Genomic DNA, 17,469 nt, shown 5'->3' on the forward strand with positions numbered 1-17,469 from the left:
TATGAAATCAAGGAAGAAGGAAACGGTCCTGGAAACGTGGAAGAGCGTTGACACCCACCGAGCGTTGGAACTTTTTGCCTAGCTATGATAGCCAAGGCGTTCCTGGGAGAACATGGCAATTCCAACCTCTTTGGAAGCTTAAGCTTGAGTTGCGAGAGGTGCTTGCACGGACTGTCCATCTCTACCTATCAGGTTGTCTGGTTGTGCCTTCTTAACCTGCAACTTGGCATGCTTAGGTAATGTAAGGTTCCAACTTCAACCTGTAAGGGAAAGGCCTGGACCCATCTGCCAGCGAAGAGGGAAAGAGCAAGGGTGGCCCGTGCTGGAAAGGGAGCACGGTGATCAAACTGGGAAACAACGGGTCGCTCCCGATGACTTCCCCCTATTCCCTGATCTTGCAGGACCCAATCAGACTGCTCAATGGACCTTCCCCATGAATAAGCTCGCAATTGCCTCGTGGGCCTGGAACCGAACGCTCGAAGCAAGTGCGGTGCTTTTATTCATTCACGGATGCAACTTCCTACCTAAGACTTGGGGGCCATTCGCCAGATCTTCTATGATTCTTCACTTTCATCTGCAACGGTTTCTACGCCTTTGGGAACCAATTTTCGCGCCCCCCCCCCCCAACTTGAAGTCTTGAACTGCTCAATTTCAACGTCACCCATCCGATTTCTGCCCATCGCTGCCCGTCCATTCGACCAAATCATCCGTTCCCAATCGACGACCAAGGACCATCCTTTCTCGGCGTCTCTGATCCAATCTGCCGTCGCTCCAAGCAGCCTCCCTGCCTCACTTACACTCTCGAAATCTCTGAAGTCAAGGATACCTGCCTCCCACTATCTATCTGAACCCTCGGGTCTCGACTCGTCTCAACCGTAAAATTCGGCACCCGACGAAGAAAAACTTGCGTTTGCTTGCATCGTTGGCATCCTTGCCCGACGACAGCCACCAATCACTCGCGACCAAAGGGCGCGGGGACGCTCAAAGTCGGTCTCAGGGATGGTCCAAACCCTACGCAAGCCAGTGCGCTGGCAAAACCTCACGATACCGGAAATCAATCGCTCTGGTAGCTAACTACCTTACCTATGTCTCGCGTGTCTGCAACTCAACATGATCGAGATCGAGATCGGACCCTGCCCCTGATTCACATCCCTTCGAAAACATCTGTGAAGAAGTATGTCGACAAGGCCAACGACCCAATCGAATCGTGCGAGACAATGGACCCTTCAGGCACCATTGCGAGATATCGCAGGGAGAAGTGTAGAGCTTCGAATGCGAGGGGATTCTCGGGACGATGCCCCGATGTAAGAAAGCACCGGGCACGCTGTTTCCAACCGGACTAGAATCTTTGCACTTTCATCCGGCGTTCGTGGACCGCAATTCGAAGCCATCAAGGAAAACCGAAAAGTCGCTCACTTCTCTTCGACCTCCCTTGCAGCATGTCTCTAACCATACACTCATATCTCCGACCCGCACACAATCCTCCGGAGCCACGGAGCATAGCAACATCCCTGGCTTGTGATGTTAGCTGACAGAAAGGGATCGGTATGCTAGGGGCGATCGTCCCCTGTCGATCGCCCAGCTACTCAGGCCCCTATCGGATTGCCAGGTCGAGGAAATCAAGAAGTCTCCATCTTTGATGGGAAAGCTCTTTTCAAGGGTCACCACTTGTTCGCTGGCCTGAATCACTTGTCGCCCTTGGCTGCGGACGATCTCCCGCATCCTAACTTTCGGGGACCAAGACCACGGAAAAGACTCTCTACTTCCTTTTAACGCTTGAATTCGCGCGACTGTTTGCTCCCAGAACAGACCATCCATCCCACCCAAATGCACGTCGTTCAGAAGTCTGATATCGATCATTTTCCGAAGTCAACAGCCAAATGCGCCTTTGACGGCATGAGGCGTATGGCAGGCGGCATGACGTCTTCAATACAAATTGCTGAAACTCCCGCTGCGGTCAAGGCTTTTTCCCGTTTGCCACCATTCTGACCATTTTTGGCGACAGGCACCTTCAGCTCGAGTTGTCGTTGGAGCGCAGTCCCGCCATCCGATCGATCGAGCCATGCAAGGTTTGTCACACGGTGGCTGCTGTTGCTCCGGAACGCCGCATGCCTGCGGCCCGTCGCAAACGGCAGTATCAAAACAAATGGCCCGCATGTTAAGATTGTCACCAAACAAATAGGATCAGTGGAACGCGGTTTCCCTCATCCACGGCTGTGGCCATCAACGTCTTGTAAGCCCCGCAGCAGAGGCGCTTCGCCAAAGAAAAGGCTGAAAAAGATGGCTGCGCTATCGTAGCAGAAGTTATCGCCACCAAGAGGCAGATCGATATCGCACATGAAGCTCTGAATGAGCAACATTGAGATTCGCTTGTAATTCTGAGTCTCTTCCAGACGAGGACTGGCGAGCTCACCAGCTTGTCAACCAACCAAACGAACCACTATAGCACACGGGGTGATGTGTCTCGTTTCTCTTCAGAAATACTTCCCTACGAGACCATCCTACGAAATCGTAGCCTTCAAGCCTGGATTACGTCAAGTTCTCGTGAGATTCTGGCTGGACTACTTACCCTTTTCTGACAGTGTCTGTTGCATCGAAAGAGAAGGTGGGTATTCCAGGCCGGCCCTCGCAAGTTTGCTGCAGCAAACGCAGGCCGAGAAGGACCTCCAGGCTCATTGTGGCGCCATTGGCTCGGAGAGTAGTTCGTTGTCACCGTGGAAGCGAGACAACGAGGAGGTCGACACATTCCAGAGGGTTGGTTCCCATACGATCTCTTTTCCCGCCTTGCTTTTTCACTAGGTCCCTCTCGGCTGCTAGTCAAGCGATTGCCAGCTGCAGAAGTGCAGGACTAGTCTTCCCCGTCGACCCCGTTTTCTAGACAGACGACGGACGCTGAGGAAGAAGTCTGTGGATGCAGGGACGTTGTTGAGGCTCTTCCGATCGGCTTTCCCGCATGACGGTGCGCCTTTTTCTTGCTTCTTCGTCCCCTGCGCAGATTTATTGACGCTGCAGGAAATCTTGCTTTCCCTTTTGGCATATTGAAGCACGTCGTCGGAAAGAGTAAATTTTGAAGATCTCTCGGTCCACGAAGGCCAAGCCGGCAGACTCCTCGCTTGTTGTAAACGACACACCAACGCGATTACTCCAGAGCGCGTTTGCTGCTACGTTGAGCAAACTCGAGTAATGCAGAGACCCAAAGTCAAACCCTTTCTGTCCACTGTGCATTCCGTTCGAGACGGAAGTCGCCAGCGGGCAATCTACCATTCCTGCGAGAGCCGTCGAGGCCATGCAGCATCCGATGCCCACCGACTCGCCCACAACACACCGGGCCACATTCGGTGTCTTGCCGGGACTCTGATTGGCTCCAGGCACATCTGTCACCGAACATGCATATCACACGAGGGATGGCCCCTAGGCGAGGAATGTCTGAGAATTGCAGAGGATGGTCTGGTTGTCATAATCAGCCACCCGGGTGGACCAGAACCCACGACGAGACCTCGAGTATGGAGAGGCCAAGACAAGGTGCTGCATATTTGTGCTCCTGTTGTTGTCCACCGTTGGGTGGAAGGCATATGACTCGTGCCGCCGGGCCAGCCGTGACAGAGGAGGCATTCTTACAACTTGTCTGGGGCAGGGAGACAGGCTCCGCTCAGCTCAAGACGGCCCATGCATATATCGTTGCCTCTCCCTCGACCATGAGCGCTTCGGCCAGTATATCCATCGTGGCGTTATTATCCCCAGAGTTTCACATCCAGCATTGATCGAAGCCGGTGTTGCAGACGCTGACCGCAGCGATGTCTGGCGCTCAAGAGGACATGATCGGTTACGCACAGGAGCTTGACATCACGGTAGCTCCTCGACCATCATCTCGGCCATCAAGTATGGAGCGGCAAACAAAACTTGCTCATCTTAAGCTCGTTTCCAAGTATTACGGATACGCCAACTTCTCATACCCTCGACCCGACGGCACTCCCACTCGCAATCCGTATAGAAGAGCCGGGCAGACGTACTCGTCCGAAGACCTTACTCAAGACTTCGACCACCACGACCTGGCTTGCCCGGAAACACCTACCAAACGAGATCGTACTTCCATGGGCTCGCAAGGCTCCAATAGCTCAGCACCCAGTCTCATTGATGATCGGACTGATTCCGAAGTTTCACTCGACGACGATTATCAGTACCACGCTTCCGCATCTCAGCTTTGGGACACCTTCTGGCCTATTGATGAGGGAAAGACTCAGCAGACTCCAGAAAAAGCCAAGACCCAGTATCCCGCCTTGATCCCGTCACCACATATCCGAAGGGCGAAGAAAACGGGCTGCATCAACTACGAAGCTTACCCCCTACCGCCCCGACCTGTTGAGTATAACATCCAGGTCCAGCACTCACCATCTCCAACCCCTTCCACCATCGAGGACCCTGGGACACAACCCCAACCACCCGCAAGTATGCCACAGTCACCGGTCCCTTATCCTGCTCAGGACCCCGAGGACCCTGAGCCTCGGAGCCCTCCGGAACTTCGACGGACCATTCGTGCCGTCCGCTCTTCTTACAGCCTCTTCCCTCGCACTCGGCCTCAAGCTCCGAACTATCCTCCACCACCCCCACCACACTTTTCTGCCCTCTCAACTCGACCAAGTATGGGCAATCTTCGCAAGGGACATCGTCCACCACCCATCCACCTCCATTCCATGCCCATGTCCACGGCCACGGCCACCGCCGCTCCTCTTTACTCTCCCGCCACGGCATCTCTGTTTTCTCCTCTCTCATCGCCTCTGTACTCTCCCCTGCCTTCTGATTACACGAGACCTCATACCTCACATGGCAACTATTACCCATGTACTGCCGACCTCACCCATCCTCGTTCTGCCCCATTGCCGCCGCAGACACCGACAATAAGCACATCGTCGGGTCTGGACACGCCTAAATCTTTCTTCGACTTTGATTCGGACTCAGAATCTGATGACGAAGAGCCCGAGCACACCATCTCTCGCTTTGTCAAGACGCTGCATAAGCGAACCGCCAGCGAGGCTCGTCGGAGTGCCAAGGGGGCGGCCTATGCCGATGCACAGCTCCGCAAGATCCGCGTTGAGACTGAGGCCGAGAGGATTCGGGAGAACCAGATGATGTTTGAACGACACAAGAGGTCTGGTGCCGTCTTTGGACGCATGTTTGGACGCACGCATGGAAGATCTCCAAACGCATGAAGACCATCTAGACATTTGCACATTTCGAGCATATGGCCTAGTTACGACGGAAGGCGTCGGATCAGCCGGCGTATTTGCATTTCAGCGCAGCGATTGCATTTTCCTCGTTCATCTTTCTTTTGTTTCGTTGTTTTACTTGCTTCCATCCTCATTTGTTATGTTTCTTGCTCTACGTTAACGCCTGAAATGTTCTCATTACTACTGCCATGCTTATCATTATCTCATGAACAAGAATACGGTCTAGGAACAATTGGAACAAGAGTAGGATCTAGTCGGCAAGAGGAGGATAAACACAATGTTACGCTGACCATCTGGAGGTGGTTTGCGCGGGGAGGTCCCTGCAAGGGATGAGAATCCGTGTGGACCCCGGGGAAAAGAAGGTTTCCAAAGGGATGGGTTAGGGGAAGGGAGGCGGAATTTGGATCAACGAGTCAGACGGATCAACGACGAACGACCAAAAAAAATCTGGTGAGAGCGGGCTAGACTTGTTAGTCTCCTCGCAAGGGAACGCAATATGAAGAAACAGCCTTTGAGCTCGGAGATGACTCCGTCTCCTGTTTTGCTCGTCAAGAGCGGAGGGTGTCGTCAGTCCACAAGTCCTGTCTGACGACTTGGCCAATCTAGGAAGAGTACAACAAATTAACAATAACAATAGGATAGGATAATTGCCACAAGGTAGACTAACTAAGAGTGGGAAAGCAAATGCTTCCTCCGAGTGTCTTTTCAAAAGAAACTGCAATCCATTCGCCTCTGCTACACGGCCGAGGAGAACTCACTCGCCACACACGAAGCATTTGATGACGTAACATGACGATAGAAACTCTCACTTGTCGCTCCCCTCTCCTGGTCGAGACGGGATCGGTTCGAGAGCTGAATTTCAGGCGACTGGGGTAACACAGGCACGGCGGGGGGGCCAGACTCTCACTCCGATCAGTTCCATTCCCCCCCCCCCCTTTCCTTTTCCCACCCCGAGTCTCGATTCTCGACTTGTTGCGAAGCTTTTTTACCCACGTGAAAAAAGAGATTTAGACTCTTGAGTTGCTGGAGCAATGCGCGACGGTGTGATATGTAGAGGGAGGAGAAGACAAACGCTTACGGGCGTTGGGACAACGTTCTCGTTGGCTCGTTGGCTTTTTCGCTCTCGTGTAAGCCGGAGGGAGCCGAGAGGGGTGGGAGCAAGCTCGCTTCGGTTCGGCGGGATTGTATCCGTAGGCGAGAATGGCGAGAAAGGCGAGGCTCCGCGAGCATTACAACGAAGGTCTGACGAAGGAAGATGGAGGGTCTTGGCGGAGAAGTATGATGGGCGTGTATTTGGAAAGCTAGAATTCCAGTCGCTGTAGGGTTCAGAATCGTTGGAAAGATTTTTACCCTTCTCTCCTAAAGCGAGATGGCGAGGTATGCTGTAAGGCAGTCTGTCTGGAGGTGCAGATTCGTGGGGACGTTCGATCTCGCTACGTTGCCTTAGTCTTGACGCTTGCCGAGTTCGAAGGCGAGTAATTGCCGGAGGGGTTTGAAGTAGCGCCTGGATCGAAAGACATGTGGTAGAGCGATTAGAAAACTGATGTTGATGGGATCAAGACGATGATGGGATGATGATGATGATGATGAATAGGTGGAGATGACATTAATGCATTTGATGCGTGAAGACATTCTATCGTGACTACCATGTAAATCGTTCCGTACACTCATATCGTAAAACCCACTCCTCCCCCCTTCTTCTTTCTGGCTCTCTTTTTTTCATTCATCTTGGAAAAATTCGTGGATATGCCCAACCTGTAGAACGCCTTGCCAATGCCGGAACCGTGACCCGTGAAAATGCCAGTAAAAGCCGATGAGTAAAAAGAGATACCAGAAACAGCAAACATTAGAAATCGAGGTTGAAAATCAGAAAACCAGACTTTTTATCCCTCAATGGCGCGGGAAAAAGACAAGACGCCTCGGAAAAAGGCAGCGGAAATATCGGATCTGAGATGGTTCGAGAGGACTCCAACTCGGCCATCAAACCATCCCCATCATATCCCCCCCTCGAAGAAGGCCTCCCCTCCCAAAAGGCCCCTTCTCACCACCATCCCCCGTAAACCTCTTCAACCTCCTCACCCCAAGCCTCCTCCCCCCATCGCGAGTCGACTCGGCCGGGGCATACCCCAACACCCAAACACTCTGACTCATCCCCGCCGCCGCCGCCGAAGCACCCCTAGCAGCGCTACCGGGCCCGGCCCCAAGATAGACGCGCAGCTTCTCCGCCGAGCGGGGCGCAGCCTGGAACGCCGGGTCCGCCGCGCAGTCCTCGTTGGCGAGGAAGGAGAAGATTTCGGCGGGGCAGGTGACGGCGTGCGGGAGGCGGTATTGGTTCCGGCCGAAGAGGAGGGAGACGAGGGCGGCGAGGTAGAGGACCAACAAAGCGAGAATGACGGCGAAGACGGGGACGTTGGGGAACATGCGGACGCCGCTTTCTTGGGCGCGGGTGGCCGTCAGAGCCATGAAGAGCCCGCCTGCGAGGGCCGGGAGGAAGACGAGGAGGAGGGAGAGCGCGGAGAGCGCGGCGACGCGGTAGTGTCCGTTGCGGAGGGCGTGCGAGGTAGATTGCAGCGGCAGACAGGCGGCGTAGTCCGCGAGCACGGAGCGGGAGGCCGGCGCGCCGTCTGTGGTGGTGAGGAGGTCGGCCCAGGGCTGGAGGATGCGGAATTGCTGCTCGAGGGACTGGAAGGCGAGGAGGAGGACGAGGCCGAGGAGGCTGGGGACGAAGCTGTAGAGGAAGTTCGCGGCGGAGAAGGCGCCTGCGCGGGCGGAGGAGGGTGCTGCGGGGACGCCTGGGCGGAAGCCGGCGGTGAGGGAGGTGCGGTGGAGGAAGGAGATGACGAAGAGGGCTGTGAGGAGGATTGTGGAGGCGACGACGTAGAAGAGGACTTGGGGGGTGCGGAGGGACCAGGGGAGTGTGTAGGTTTCTACGAGGCTGGAGCGGTTTGCGGTGCGGTTTGCGGAGCGGCCTGCTAGGAGGGTTGATGTGACGGAGCGGCGGTCGTTGTCGTTGTCGCGGTCGTCTGCGGAGGAGGAGGAGGAGGAGGAGGAGGAGGAGGATTCGTTCTTGATGTCGTAGTGGAGGTCGGACGGGGTGTGGCCCTGGGAGTGTTCTGTACCGAGGCCGTACCAGGGGGTTTCTTGGTTGTTGTCCGTCATCCAGTAGCCTAGGCGGTCGACGATGCGGTTGCGGAGGAGGGAGCGGAGCTTCTTGCGTGTCGGGGCGACTTCTGCGCCGCGGTAGGCGTCGCGGGTGTTGCTTCGGGCGATCATGACGGAGAGGTCTGCGATGGAGCGCGGGTCCCACATGAGGCCTGTGACGCGGTTGCGCCAGAAGAGGAGGAGGGTGAGGACGGCAGCGAGGATGAGGATGTACAGGGCCACGAGGGTCCAGACGACGCCCTGGACGGCGGTCCAGTACCATACGTCGACGAGGATGACGGTGAAGGAGGCGCTGGCGAGGGGGATCGCGAGAGCCGAGAGCCAGAGGATGGCGAGGGCGATTTTGACGTGGACGGGCCCGGCGAGCTGCGGGAGGAGAAGGGTCTTTGCGTAGAGGTTTTGGAAGAGGGCGTTGCGGCGGCGGAGGGGCTCGTCTTCGGAGAGGGCGGCGAAGGGGAGGATGCGGAGGGTTGCTGCTGCGACGCACTGGGCGTAGACGAAGATGAAGGAGGCGAAGAGCTGGGGCAGGATGCGGAAGAGGAAGTATTTGCCGCTGTAGATGGTCTCGCCGTAGGTTAGGAGGCCGGGTTGGATTGGTGAGTAGATGGCGGCGACCATGAGGCAGGCGATCATGACGAGGCAGAGCGTCGTGAGGGCGATGAGGGAGGGGAGACGCAGGATCGCGGGGACGAAGTTGAGGCGGGGGTAGATCGCGCGGTCCTCGTCGATGGTGTCGATCTTTGTCATGCCTGGGAAGACGCTCTCCCTCTCGCTGACGGGGAGCCATTTTGGCGTGGTCTCGGTTGGGTTTGCGCCGGCCGGGGTTTGGGCTTGGTTGTGTTGATATCTCGAGTCTGCCGAGTGCGGCGGCGACATGGAGATGATGCGTGTGCCGAGGGACATGGAAGGTCTCTCGGCGCCGCCGGCGTTAGAATGCGGCCGAGACTGGCGGCGTACCGAGTCCCGGGTGTGCGTAGGGACGGGGACCATGGGGGAGAAGCCGGAGTCAGGGTCGCCGCCGATGAGAGGGCTCTGAAGGTCGTCCGGGAGGTATCCGGCAGCGCGGTAGTAGCCGGTGTTCTCGGCCGGGGAGGGGACGCTGGACGGGGGGGAGAAGCCGCCGCTGTGGCCGTGCTCTCTCGTCAGGGCCTCCAAGGCATAGCGGAGGTAAGGGGTATCGTCGACGCCGGGTGTGACGGAGCCGTTGGCGGCGATGGTGAGCTCGTCGCGGAAACCTTTGCCACGGGCGCGGTTGGTGACCTCGTCGACGGCGAGCTGGGCCTCGTTGAAGTGGACCGCCGGCTGAGAGGTGTAGGGGTCCTGGTTCTGGGAGGAGAACATGCTGCCGATGACGACGGGGGCGGGGAAGTTGTTCTGCTTCGGGTGAAGTTGCTGCTGGGAGGGTGGTGAGGGAGCGTGGGGCACGAAAGACGGCGGCGGAGAGAGGGGATCCCGGGGGCTGGAGTCTTCTTCTTCTCGCTCTACGCCGTGCGCATAATGTTGTCTTGCGTGGTGAGGGCGGAGGGTGTTTGGTGTGGACGAGTGTTGTGATGGCGTCTCAGCAGACCAATATTGAGGAGGATATTGGCCGCCTACGATGAGATTGTTAGTATGAAGTAAAAGAGGCGGGTGGACAGGGTTGTCGTGAGTTGGAGGGGGTGGGAAGGATGAGGGTGTGAAGGAGTTGCAGATGAAGCTGACGATGATGAAGCAGAGAGGAAAAGAGGAAATGTGTGTGAGAGAGACAGTGTGTGTGTGTATGTGTGGGTGAAGGAGTGGGAAAGAAGATCAAGTTGCGATATAGGGTGTAGACAGACAGACATACGTTGATGTTGCACGTAGGCATTGTCGGGATGGGCGTTATCAGGATACATTGCGCCTTTGCCTTTCCTCCTATTTCATGGGTCGTCGTTGTCGTCGAGGATGTCGTGAGAATCTCTCTGCAGCTGATGCCGCGTGATGAGCCTCCACTTTGAAAGGAACCAATTACCAGCGAGAGTGAGGGCGGAGATATCTGCAATAGACTGGTTGCATACGCATATCCGTACTGCAATAAGGGTCAGGGAGGGGGGGGCAACAAGAGAGAAGGAGAGAAGAGAGGGAAGGCTGTGCATTGTGGTTGGGTGTGTGGTGTGGGTGGTGGTGAGGTTTTTGCTGTTTGTTGAAAATACGTGGTTGGGAAGCAAAAAAAAGCATGCATCATCAGGAGTTGTGACTGGTGATTGCACCCTTCGTTGGTTACGATGGTGTTGCAGGTCGGAGGTTGGGAGGGAGCGGCGTTGCCCTCCCAGCCACCGAAAACCCTGGGAGTCCCGGGGGTCCCTGGCGGGTACTAGGCCCCGTAGCGCCCCGGATGCAGGAACCAGTGCCAGAATAGGAACAGAATAGCTTACCTTCAAGGTCGCCAGGAACAAGAAACGATGTCTTTGTTTTATATAGAGAGAAGAGGTGGGAGGAAGAAAAAAGACATCACTCAGATAATCACTGGGAAAAGACTGAAAGTTTATCGCGTGGTTGCAGTTCGTCCCATGTTGCTTTTGTACAACCAACAAGGCCAACAAGCACACAGTTTTCAGATGACAGACCGGTACGTATCCTGCAGTACAGCTGTCCTGCATACATCTCCCAACTTACCTAGGAAGAGTACGATGTGCCTAAACACCATGCAACACCACCCAAAAGTCAGGACTGCTCTTCTTGGGCTCGCACCTGTGTCTGGCAATGAGAGAGTAAGAACACTACGGACGGTGACTCCACCCGGCAGCAGCAGGTTTCCACATCCGCTGCCACCTCTCCCGCCGACGAGGCAACGCCACCTCATGACAGGGGCTCATTTCGAGTGGCTGGGCTGCAGGGGAGCCCGGCCGTTTGCTTACCTAAACATCTCTCAATCTTCTCTTTCGTCCTTGATGCTGCCATTGCCCTCGTCGATTCTCACCTAACTGTGAAACATGCTGATTGTCTCGAGCCAGACTTTAAAGATCTTCAAGTACTCCCTCCGTACGGAGTATTCCAGTGATCATAGAAATAGCCTTGACATGCCATGTCCCCGGACTCGGTGAGAGACGATGAGGCGGGTGTCCCAAGTGTTAGCTGCATGAGGCGCCCGAGACCCAATCTTCACCGCCGGACGCCTGTCAAACTCAAGACGATAGGTCTAGCGGTCTACTAGCAAACTGTCTTGCTCACCAAGCAGCCGCACTCTAGGATCCGAGTCTAGCTTCCATTTTCGAAACCTGCACCCCCCATTCTTGATGTTCTTCGCTTGAACCTTGGCGCAACTCAAGAGGAACAAATTACCCACTTGCTGGTTCAAGTTTACTCGCTTCTCACCACGATCCCGGAAGTTCCCAATTATCTGGTAATGATGGATGGCAGTGGACAGCAAAAGGTTGATGACATACTGATTGATATCTTCGGACAAAAACGAAAAATGAAAGGGACGAGACTCGAACTCGCGCGGGTTGCCCCACCAGGAAACAGATGTTAAGCTGACCTTAACCTGGCGCCATAACCAACTCGGCCACCCTTCCGTAGGGACCTACTCGCTGAACAGGGGTATTGTGACGACCTCGCCGTCAGAACGAATCAACAATGTCATGCAATAGTCAACGGCGTCAACGCCAATCTGTTAGAAACATCGCGGGCTCTCATACCAACCACTAGCATCGAATCGACGCGATTCATAGGCGTTCTTATCGCCTGGCTTCTTGAGCACTTCTAGATTAAAACTTACTTGTCGATTAACGATATTACTGTCATCTCATTAGACGAACTAAGGTTTATGTCACGAAATAGGAATAGCATCAGCACTCTATAGCACTTTTCCTTACTCGATTCTGTTTGGGTCAATACAAGCCACTTTTACCACACTTCATATGCCCATTTCTGTATACCATAACTCGTGACAGATTAGATAGCACGAAACATCTCAGCTTCCGAACTCAGCCCGCGGGCGACGGCATGGCCTTGGTAGGGTTCGACGATCAGTCCTTAACTTACCTAGCGACTCCATGATTTGCTGCCTGCCCGATAGTTTAGACTGTGGGAAGACTCTTTCATGCACGAAACATCCCAATTCATCTAGGTGCTCGTACTTGGCGCTGCCTCATGCATGTTATGGTTCCAGTGAGATAAGGCCACGTATTCTGCCGGCTGCAGGATAGCCTTGTCGAAACATGCGGGCGCTGGTTCTGACGAGCCAAAGTGGTATTACATACAAATCCGCTCTCAACGGAGTGAGACGAGCTGCATATGCACGCAAGCAGAGCCAATAGCTCATCGGAAATTCAAGCTGGGGGGGTTCTGATGAACCAAATTAGGACAGTAAAACGTTGACGCCCCGGTAAGACATATTTAGCCAGCAATCTATCCGCATGTTCCTCCACAGTCCTAGCCAGTTCTCATCTGGGTACGCCGTGGATTATCTCTCTAGCTCTCTTCCAAACTCGAATGAAAGACAAACCACTACGATCATGGCAAAGGCACAGACAGCCTCGACTTCCAGAAGGCTCCTTCTCCCGGGCTGCCGAGGAAGGCAAGAAACGCAACACATACCATTCTTTCGGCGATGAAGGTGTCACTGCGACTGTCGGTACATCCGGGCGGTTGTTGCAAATAAGTCGACACTTTCCGGACGAGAAATTTGGTTTCTGCGTGGACGGGCCAGGTAGGGCTCCACCTTATTTTGCACAAGCTCGTTTTGGCCAAATTCTTGAGTGGGCCATTGGTCCTCTCCTTGAAGGAGACATTGGCCCTAACATTGATTCGGATGATACCTGGAAGGTGCTTCCTCACGCGGGGGTGGAATGTGTTCAAGAATGATGGCCAACTTTCAAGTTCAACGATGAGACTGGGGCAAAGATCAAGCTGCAATATGTGGCTGCCAACGGCACTGTTTTCCAGACGTATCATTTCGACTACCGAGACTGCGATGTGGAGAAACTAGACACGTGGTCCTGCCAGTTGTTTCTATCATGGGCGATGTCATGATACGAAATCTAGACTACGCCAATCGGGACGAGGCCTTCAACAATTGGGACTATTTAAGTGAGGGCTACACGGCGCCGTATCTTGTGGATGTTTGTAACACGGCGCCAGACCTTGTGGATGGTTGTATTGTCCGAACACATGATTGTGGAGGCAAGAAAGCGTCGCTCTGCATCATGGCACTCGAACAGCAGGAGCACTTTCTTTCTTTTGCTGGAAAAAGCAAATCCAGCAGCGACAAAGATGACTCGAACATCGGGGATCACGTTTTCGAGCTTAAATTAAGTGACACCGCGTTATCGATCCCGAAGAACCGTCAGATGCTTTCTATCAAGATAGCTTACACCCTCCTGTGCGGCGAATCCATCGTGCCTCCTCAAGTTTCGCCAAAAGATATTTCCGAAATCCTCTACAGCACTTATGAGTCGCAATTCATCACTGAATATCCCGAGCTAGACTTCTGTTTGAGAAGAAACTTAGAACACATACTGTCTGTGTGCAGTATCCCAGTCGGGGATGGAGAACCGCCTGCCATTGCTCTCACATGCGGTGACATCGATGGTCATCGCGTTGGTACGGTAGCTAGCTTGTAAGTCTATGAATTCTAAGAATACCTACATGTAGACTATTTGGCTTATGACGACATCTTAGCTACGCGTTTGAGCTTCTATTACTGGCGTGGGATCATTTCCAACGCCGGATACGCGAAGTATCAACCCTCGAACACGATGAGAAGCCTTCCCGCGCAACGAGACTACCTTACATTCACAAGATGGCATAACGCATCGAAAGGGTATGCAGAGGACATGTAAAATGGCTTTTGGAACGAGCCAACAGAGAGGAGGGGCTCTTTTGTGCGGGTTATTGGGTAAACGGCGACAAAGTTGAGGATACCGACAACTTCCTTGCCAACATTCCCTTCCAGATTATCAAGATTGGAGACTTCTACGACGTATTTGGGGGTCCAGTGCAGAATCGCGGGGTTATCCCACAGGTTGTCAACGCATGGATCAAAAACCTTCACGGGAGCAACAAGCTCGGGCTCTACGCATTCCCCCGCGACTACGACGCACAAATGCAGACATTTTATCTCACCGATCACGCGTTGATCTGGCAAGCTCTGGGAGCTGCAGAACGGATGGACATCAAAATTGATTCTCAAGTTTCGAAGGGGACGATTTACTCATCAAAGACTCCAGCAAAATGTGCTAAAGAGATTCACCACGGAAAATCCGATATCAAAAAAGCGAATGATTGCGGTAACTCGGAATATCAGTCAAACTAGATTTCTATTCCGGTCTAAGGACTCCCCGCTGTTTCTCTCAATGGAGTTGGGCTTCTTGGACAAGCGCAACTCTGATTTAGAGAGTCAAAGCCGGAAGAACGAAGATTGGCAGTATCAGATCGACCCATGGATCAACACTGTCGATTCCCAGAAGTCTCACGAGGATAACAATGGCACAGATTGGAACGACCAACGGAGATACACTCTATCCATTATAATGGCACAACATGAAAGACGTATAAATATGCGATCTACAGACGACACTTTTGAGCATGCCATCTCCACCTTGATCAGGAACTCTGCGGCCTCCGGCATATTTCCTGGAAAGATAGACGACAGACTGGAAACCGTCGAGTACGACTACCTTTCCCAACGAGACGCCTAATGGGGGGCGATCTTTGAGATTCCATACACCCTGTGGAAATACTGTCACAAACAAAGCAGTCAAACGAGCGCTCTCAAGGAGTCAGCCACAGATGGAGGCTCTGGGTTGTTACGAATAATAGCCAACCATCTCAGTTCGATATCCGACTCCTCTGACCAAATTTACGCGCTCCTCAAGGAAGCTCCTAGACAAACATACTCAAAGGGGCATCAGAGTTCAAATGTCTATTCAATGAAGAAGTACTTTTCATTCGGCAACACGGTTGAGGTAGGCAACATTGTGGAGCTCCAAGATGAGTGGCTCTATGGAGAACCTACATTTTTCGTCAAGCCAAAACAAACGGAAGGCGATAGGAGGACAAGAGGCAATATGAGTACTTTAGCCAGAAGTAGCAGTCTGAGACACATTCCGAGGCGCAACTTTCTTGGATTTGTGGTCGACGTCTCAAGACACACGAAGACGGGGGAATCAGGACATAGGGCCTCGCTGGAACCTAAGAGTGTATCAGCACCTTACATAAGGCACTTAATGAGGGGTGGAAGAACGCCAGAGAAAGCCAAAAAGAGATTTTGGCATTTCTTCTCCTCAAGGCCGTTGGGAAACAAAATCTGCCTCGAAACTTTTACAGCCACAGACACGGAAAGCATCGACAGCTTTTTCAGCAGGCACTAATCCTACCAAAAATACTTCGGAGAAGTGTTTCGGAGAAGAGACAGCAGCAGCATTGAATTCTTGGACAACCGAGTTCCACTTGTTCTTTTACGATCTTGATAGGCATAGCGAAGGTGAAGATCGAGCGCAGTCGAGGATGCGCCAGGTAAAAGCTCTCACCATGCCTGCTGATGGGAGCAGAGGATCTCAAGAGAGTGAACTTACCAGAGTTGTCATGAGCTTCCAATTTGAGGGTGACTTTTCGGATCGATACTGGACATGTCGCCTATTGGAAGCAGACAAGCCAACTGCGAGGAGGTATAGAGAGGCTGCAAGTCAGTTATGGAACAAAAGTGACGAGGATTCTAAGAGAATTTACTCCGAGGCCTACGAAATATTGAACAGGACGATCATTGAGGAGAACCCAAAGGAGGGCGGCATCGAATATATCATGTGGATACGATACCTTGAAGATTTGAAGAACGCCATTAAGTTTAGCCAAATTTCTTGGCAACAACGAAGAGTTCTGGAGCTCTTGTTATTCGAAAAGATCATTAGGCGCATGCATGAAGGCGCAAATAATATTCTTAACGAGGTGTGGTTGTGTATGCGCAGAAAGGAGGAGAGCACGCAGAACAAGGGAATCCCTGAGGAGGAGACCGAGGAACCAGACTGCGACGCTCTCGACATCACAACGGACAGCTACTTCGTCACGAGGAAGCTGATCAAACAAGTTCAGCAAATTCTCCAGGCAGTAGAGGGAGATCTAAAAGAGAATATTGCACAAATCGTGCAATGGGGAAACCGAGAAAAGGATCGAGACGCCGAGAAACCTCGATGGACCTTCCACGACGAGAGTCGATATCGGGCCACTATCAAGAAGTTACTTGCCTCGAATGAACATGCCATTCAAAAACTTCTGCGAACTCACCTTAAAGTTTCGAAGTTTGAGGCTTTACTCACTAAAACACTAGAGATCTTACGGAGCGATCTAGATGAACGACATGCTGGAGATATACAACGTTTCACATATGTGACCGTTGTATTCCTGCCCTTGGGATTAGCAACTGGTGTGTTCAGTATGAGCGAGGCACCGAGGCTCGAAACGCTTAGAAGTATGATCGTCACTGCTGTGGTGGCCTTGACTATCACAGCATTCTCGCTGTTCGCTGCGAAACTTGCCGACGATGCGGGCCTGCTGAAGCTGCCAGAATTCATACACAGAGGATGGGACATCTTCGTACAGTCGCGTCGGTTCGCGGGAGTGATGCAGCCCGAGTCTGAAAAGAAAGGGGCTTTGGGAGTGAAAGGGCGGCTCGGAAGCAGTGAAGGAGAGGTCAGGACTGAAAGTAAAGACGATGGAACCGTCTTACCGAATGAACCGAACGCTATTGGATCGGCAAGATGGTTTCCGATCACGAGTTGGCGTAGAAAAAAACGACTGAATGGTAAGAAAGGTGAAGAGAAAGTGGGGGATGTGGAGGGCGGTGTTATCGCGCGTTAGACATGTAAGCCGGATGTTCCTAGGTAGTTGAAACACTTAAAGCTATTGATCATTGATTCTTGACGCTCCGCCCACTGATGAACTGTCTCGACATGCTGCCAGCTATAGTAGGAGTTGCAAGCGTGATGCAGGGGATCACCGGGTCAAGTTAGTTGTGGTCCTCTGGCGAATGACCTTCGGCATGTTAATCCTTGAACGTCGACCAACTTTTCTATAATAAGGTATCGTACCTTTTCCGTTTTCGTTTTCGTGATTCAGTTTTGTCCTT

General features: G+C 53.2%; 6 protein-coding genes and 1 non-coding gene across 7 annotated transcripts; 5 read left to right on the top strand and 2 right to left on the bottom strand.

Moving 5' to 3' along the window:
• Positions 1 to 2,937: 2,937 nt before the first annotated feature.
• On the top strand, positions 2,938 to 3,685 carry BDP81DRAFT_19412 (uncharacterized protein). Its single transcript, XM_060582454.1, has one exon. The coding sequence runs from the start codon at positions 3,184 to 3,186 to the stop codon at positions 3,574 to 3,576; it is 393 nt and encodes a 130-aa protein (XP_060452342.1). The 5' UTR covers positions 2,938 to 3,183; the 3' UTR covers positions 3,577 to 3,685.
• A 196-nt stretch (positions 3,686 to 3,881) lies between these two features.
• BDP81DRAFT_306955 (uncharacterized protein) lies at positions 3,882 to 5,207 on the top strand (the record flags this gene model as incomplete). The annotated part of the gene is made up of 1 exon (XM_060583319.1): positions 3,882 to 5,207. The coding sequence occupies one exon, from the start codon at positions 3,882 to 3,884 to the stop codon at positions 5,205 to 5,207; it is 1,326 nt and encodes a 441-aa protein (XP_060452343.1).
• A 1,996-nt stretch (positions 5,208 to 7,203) lies between these two features.
• BDP81DRAFT_338609 (uncharacterized protein) lies at positions 7,204 to 10,261 on the bottom strand (the record flags this gene model as incomplete). The annotated part of the gene is made up of 2 exons (XM_060585993.1): positions 7,204 to 9,979; positions 10,201 to 10,261. The coding sequence occupies 2 exons, from the start codon at positions 10,259 to 10,261 to the stop codon at positions 7,206 to 7,208; spliced, it is 2,835 nt and encodes a 944-aa protein (XP_060452344.1).
• Positions 10,262 to 11,821: 1,560 nt separating this feature from the next.
• BDP81DRAFT_t16 lies at positions 11,822 to 11,920 on the bottom strand. Its single transcript has one exon. It is a non-coding gene; the product is annotated as a tRNA-Leu (tRNA).
• A 1,242-nt stretch (positions 11,921 to 13,162) lies between these two features.
• Positions 13,163 to 14,392, top strand: BDP81DRAFT_19442 (uncharacterized protein). The gene is made up of 2 exons (XM_060582458.1): positions 13,163 to 13,965; positions 14,028 to 14,392. The coding sequence occupies exons 1-2, from the start codon at positions 13,364 to 13,366 to the stop codon at positions 14,155 to 14,157; spliced, it is 732 nt and encodes a 243-aa protein (XP_060452345.1). The 5' UTR covers positions 13,163 to 13,363; the 3' UTR covers positions 14,158 to 14,392.
• Positions 14,393 to 14,701: 309 nt separating this feature from the next.
• BDP81DRAFT_389101 (uncharacterized protein) lies at positions 14,702 to 15,046 on the top strand (the record flags this gene model as incomplete). The annotated part of the gene is made up of 1 exon (XM_060587218.1): positions 14,702 to 15,046. The coding sequence occupies one exon, from the start codon at positions 14,702 to 14,704 to the stop codon at positions 15,044 to 15,046; it is 345 nt and encodes a 114-aa protein (XP_060452346.1).
• A 404-nt stretch (positions 15,047 to 15,450) lies between these two features.
• On the top strand, positions 15,451 to 17,248 carry BDP81DRAFT_19444 (uncharacterized protein). Its single transcript, XM_060582460.1, has one exon. It carries the CDS (start codon positions 15,855 to 15,857, stop codon positions 17,199 to 17,201), a length of 1,347 nt encoding a protein of 448 aa, XP_060452347.1. The 5' UTR covers positions 15,451 to 15,854; the 3' UTR covers positions 17,202 to 17,248.
• The last annotated feature ends 221 nt before the right edge of the window (positions 17,249 to 17,469 follow it).

The sequence above is a fragment of the Colletotrichum phormii genome, assembly GCF_030913505.1.
Source record: "Colletotrichum phormii strain CBS 102054 chromosome Unknown BDP81scaffold_1, whole genome shotgun sequence".
Lineage (NCBI taxonomy): Eukaryota > Fungi > Ascomycota > Sordariomycetes > Glomerellales > Glomerellaceae > Colletotrichum > Colletotrichum phormii.

Bases quoted from the DNA above. Each gene is read 5' to 3' on its own strand.
- BDP81DRAFT_19442 (XM_060582458.1), top strand. From the start codon at position 13,364: ATGGGCGATGTCATGATACGAAATCTAGACTACGCCAATCGGGACGAG. The intron at 13,966-14,027 runs GTAAGTCTATGA...ACGACATCTTAG, and splicing joins GTTGGTACGGTAGCTAGCTT to CTACGCGTTTGAGCTTCTAT.
- BDP81DRAFT_19444 (XM_060582460.1), top strand. From the start codon at position 15,855: ATGCGCCAGGTAAAAGCTCTCACCATGCCTGCTGATGGGAGCAGAGGA.
- BDP81DRAFT_19412 (XM_060582454.1), top strand. From the start codon at position 3,184: ATGCAGAGACCCAAAGTCAAACCCTTTCTGTCCACTGTGCATTCCGTT.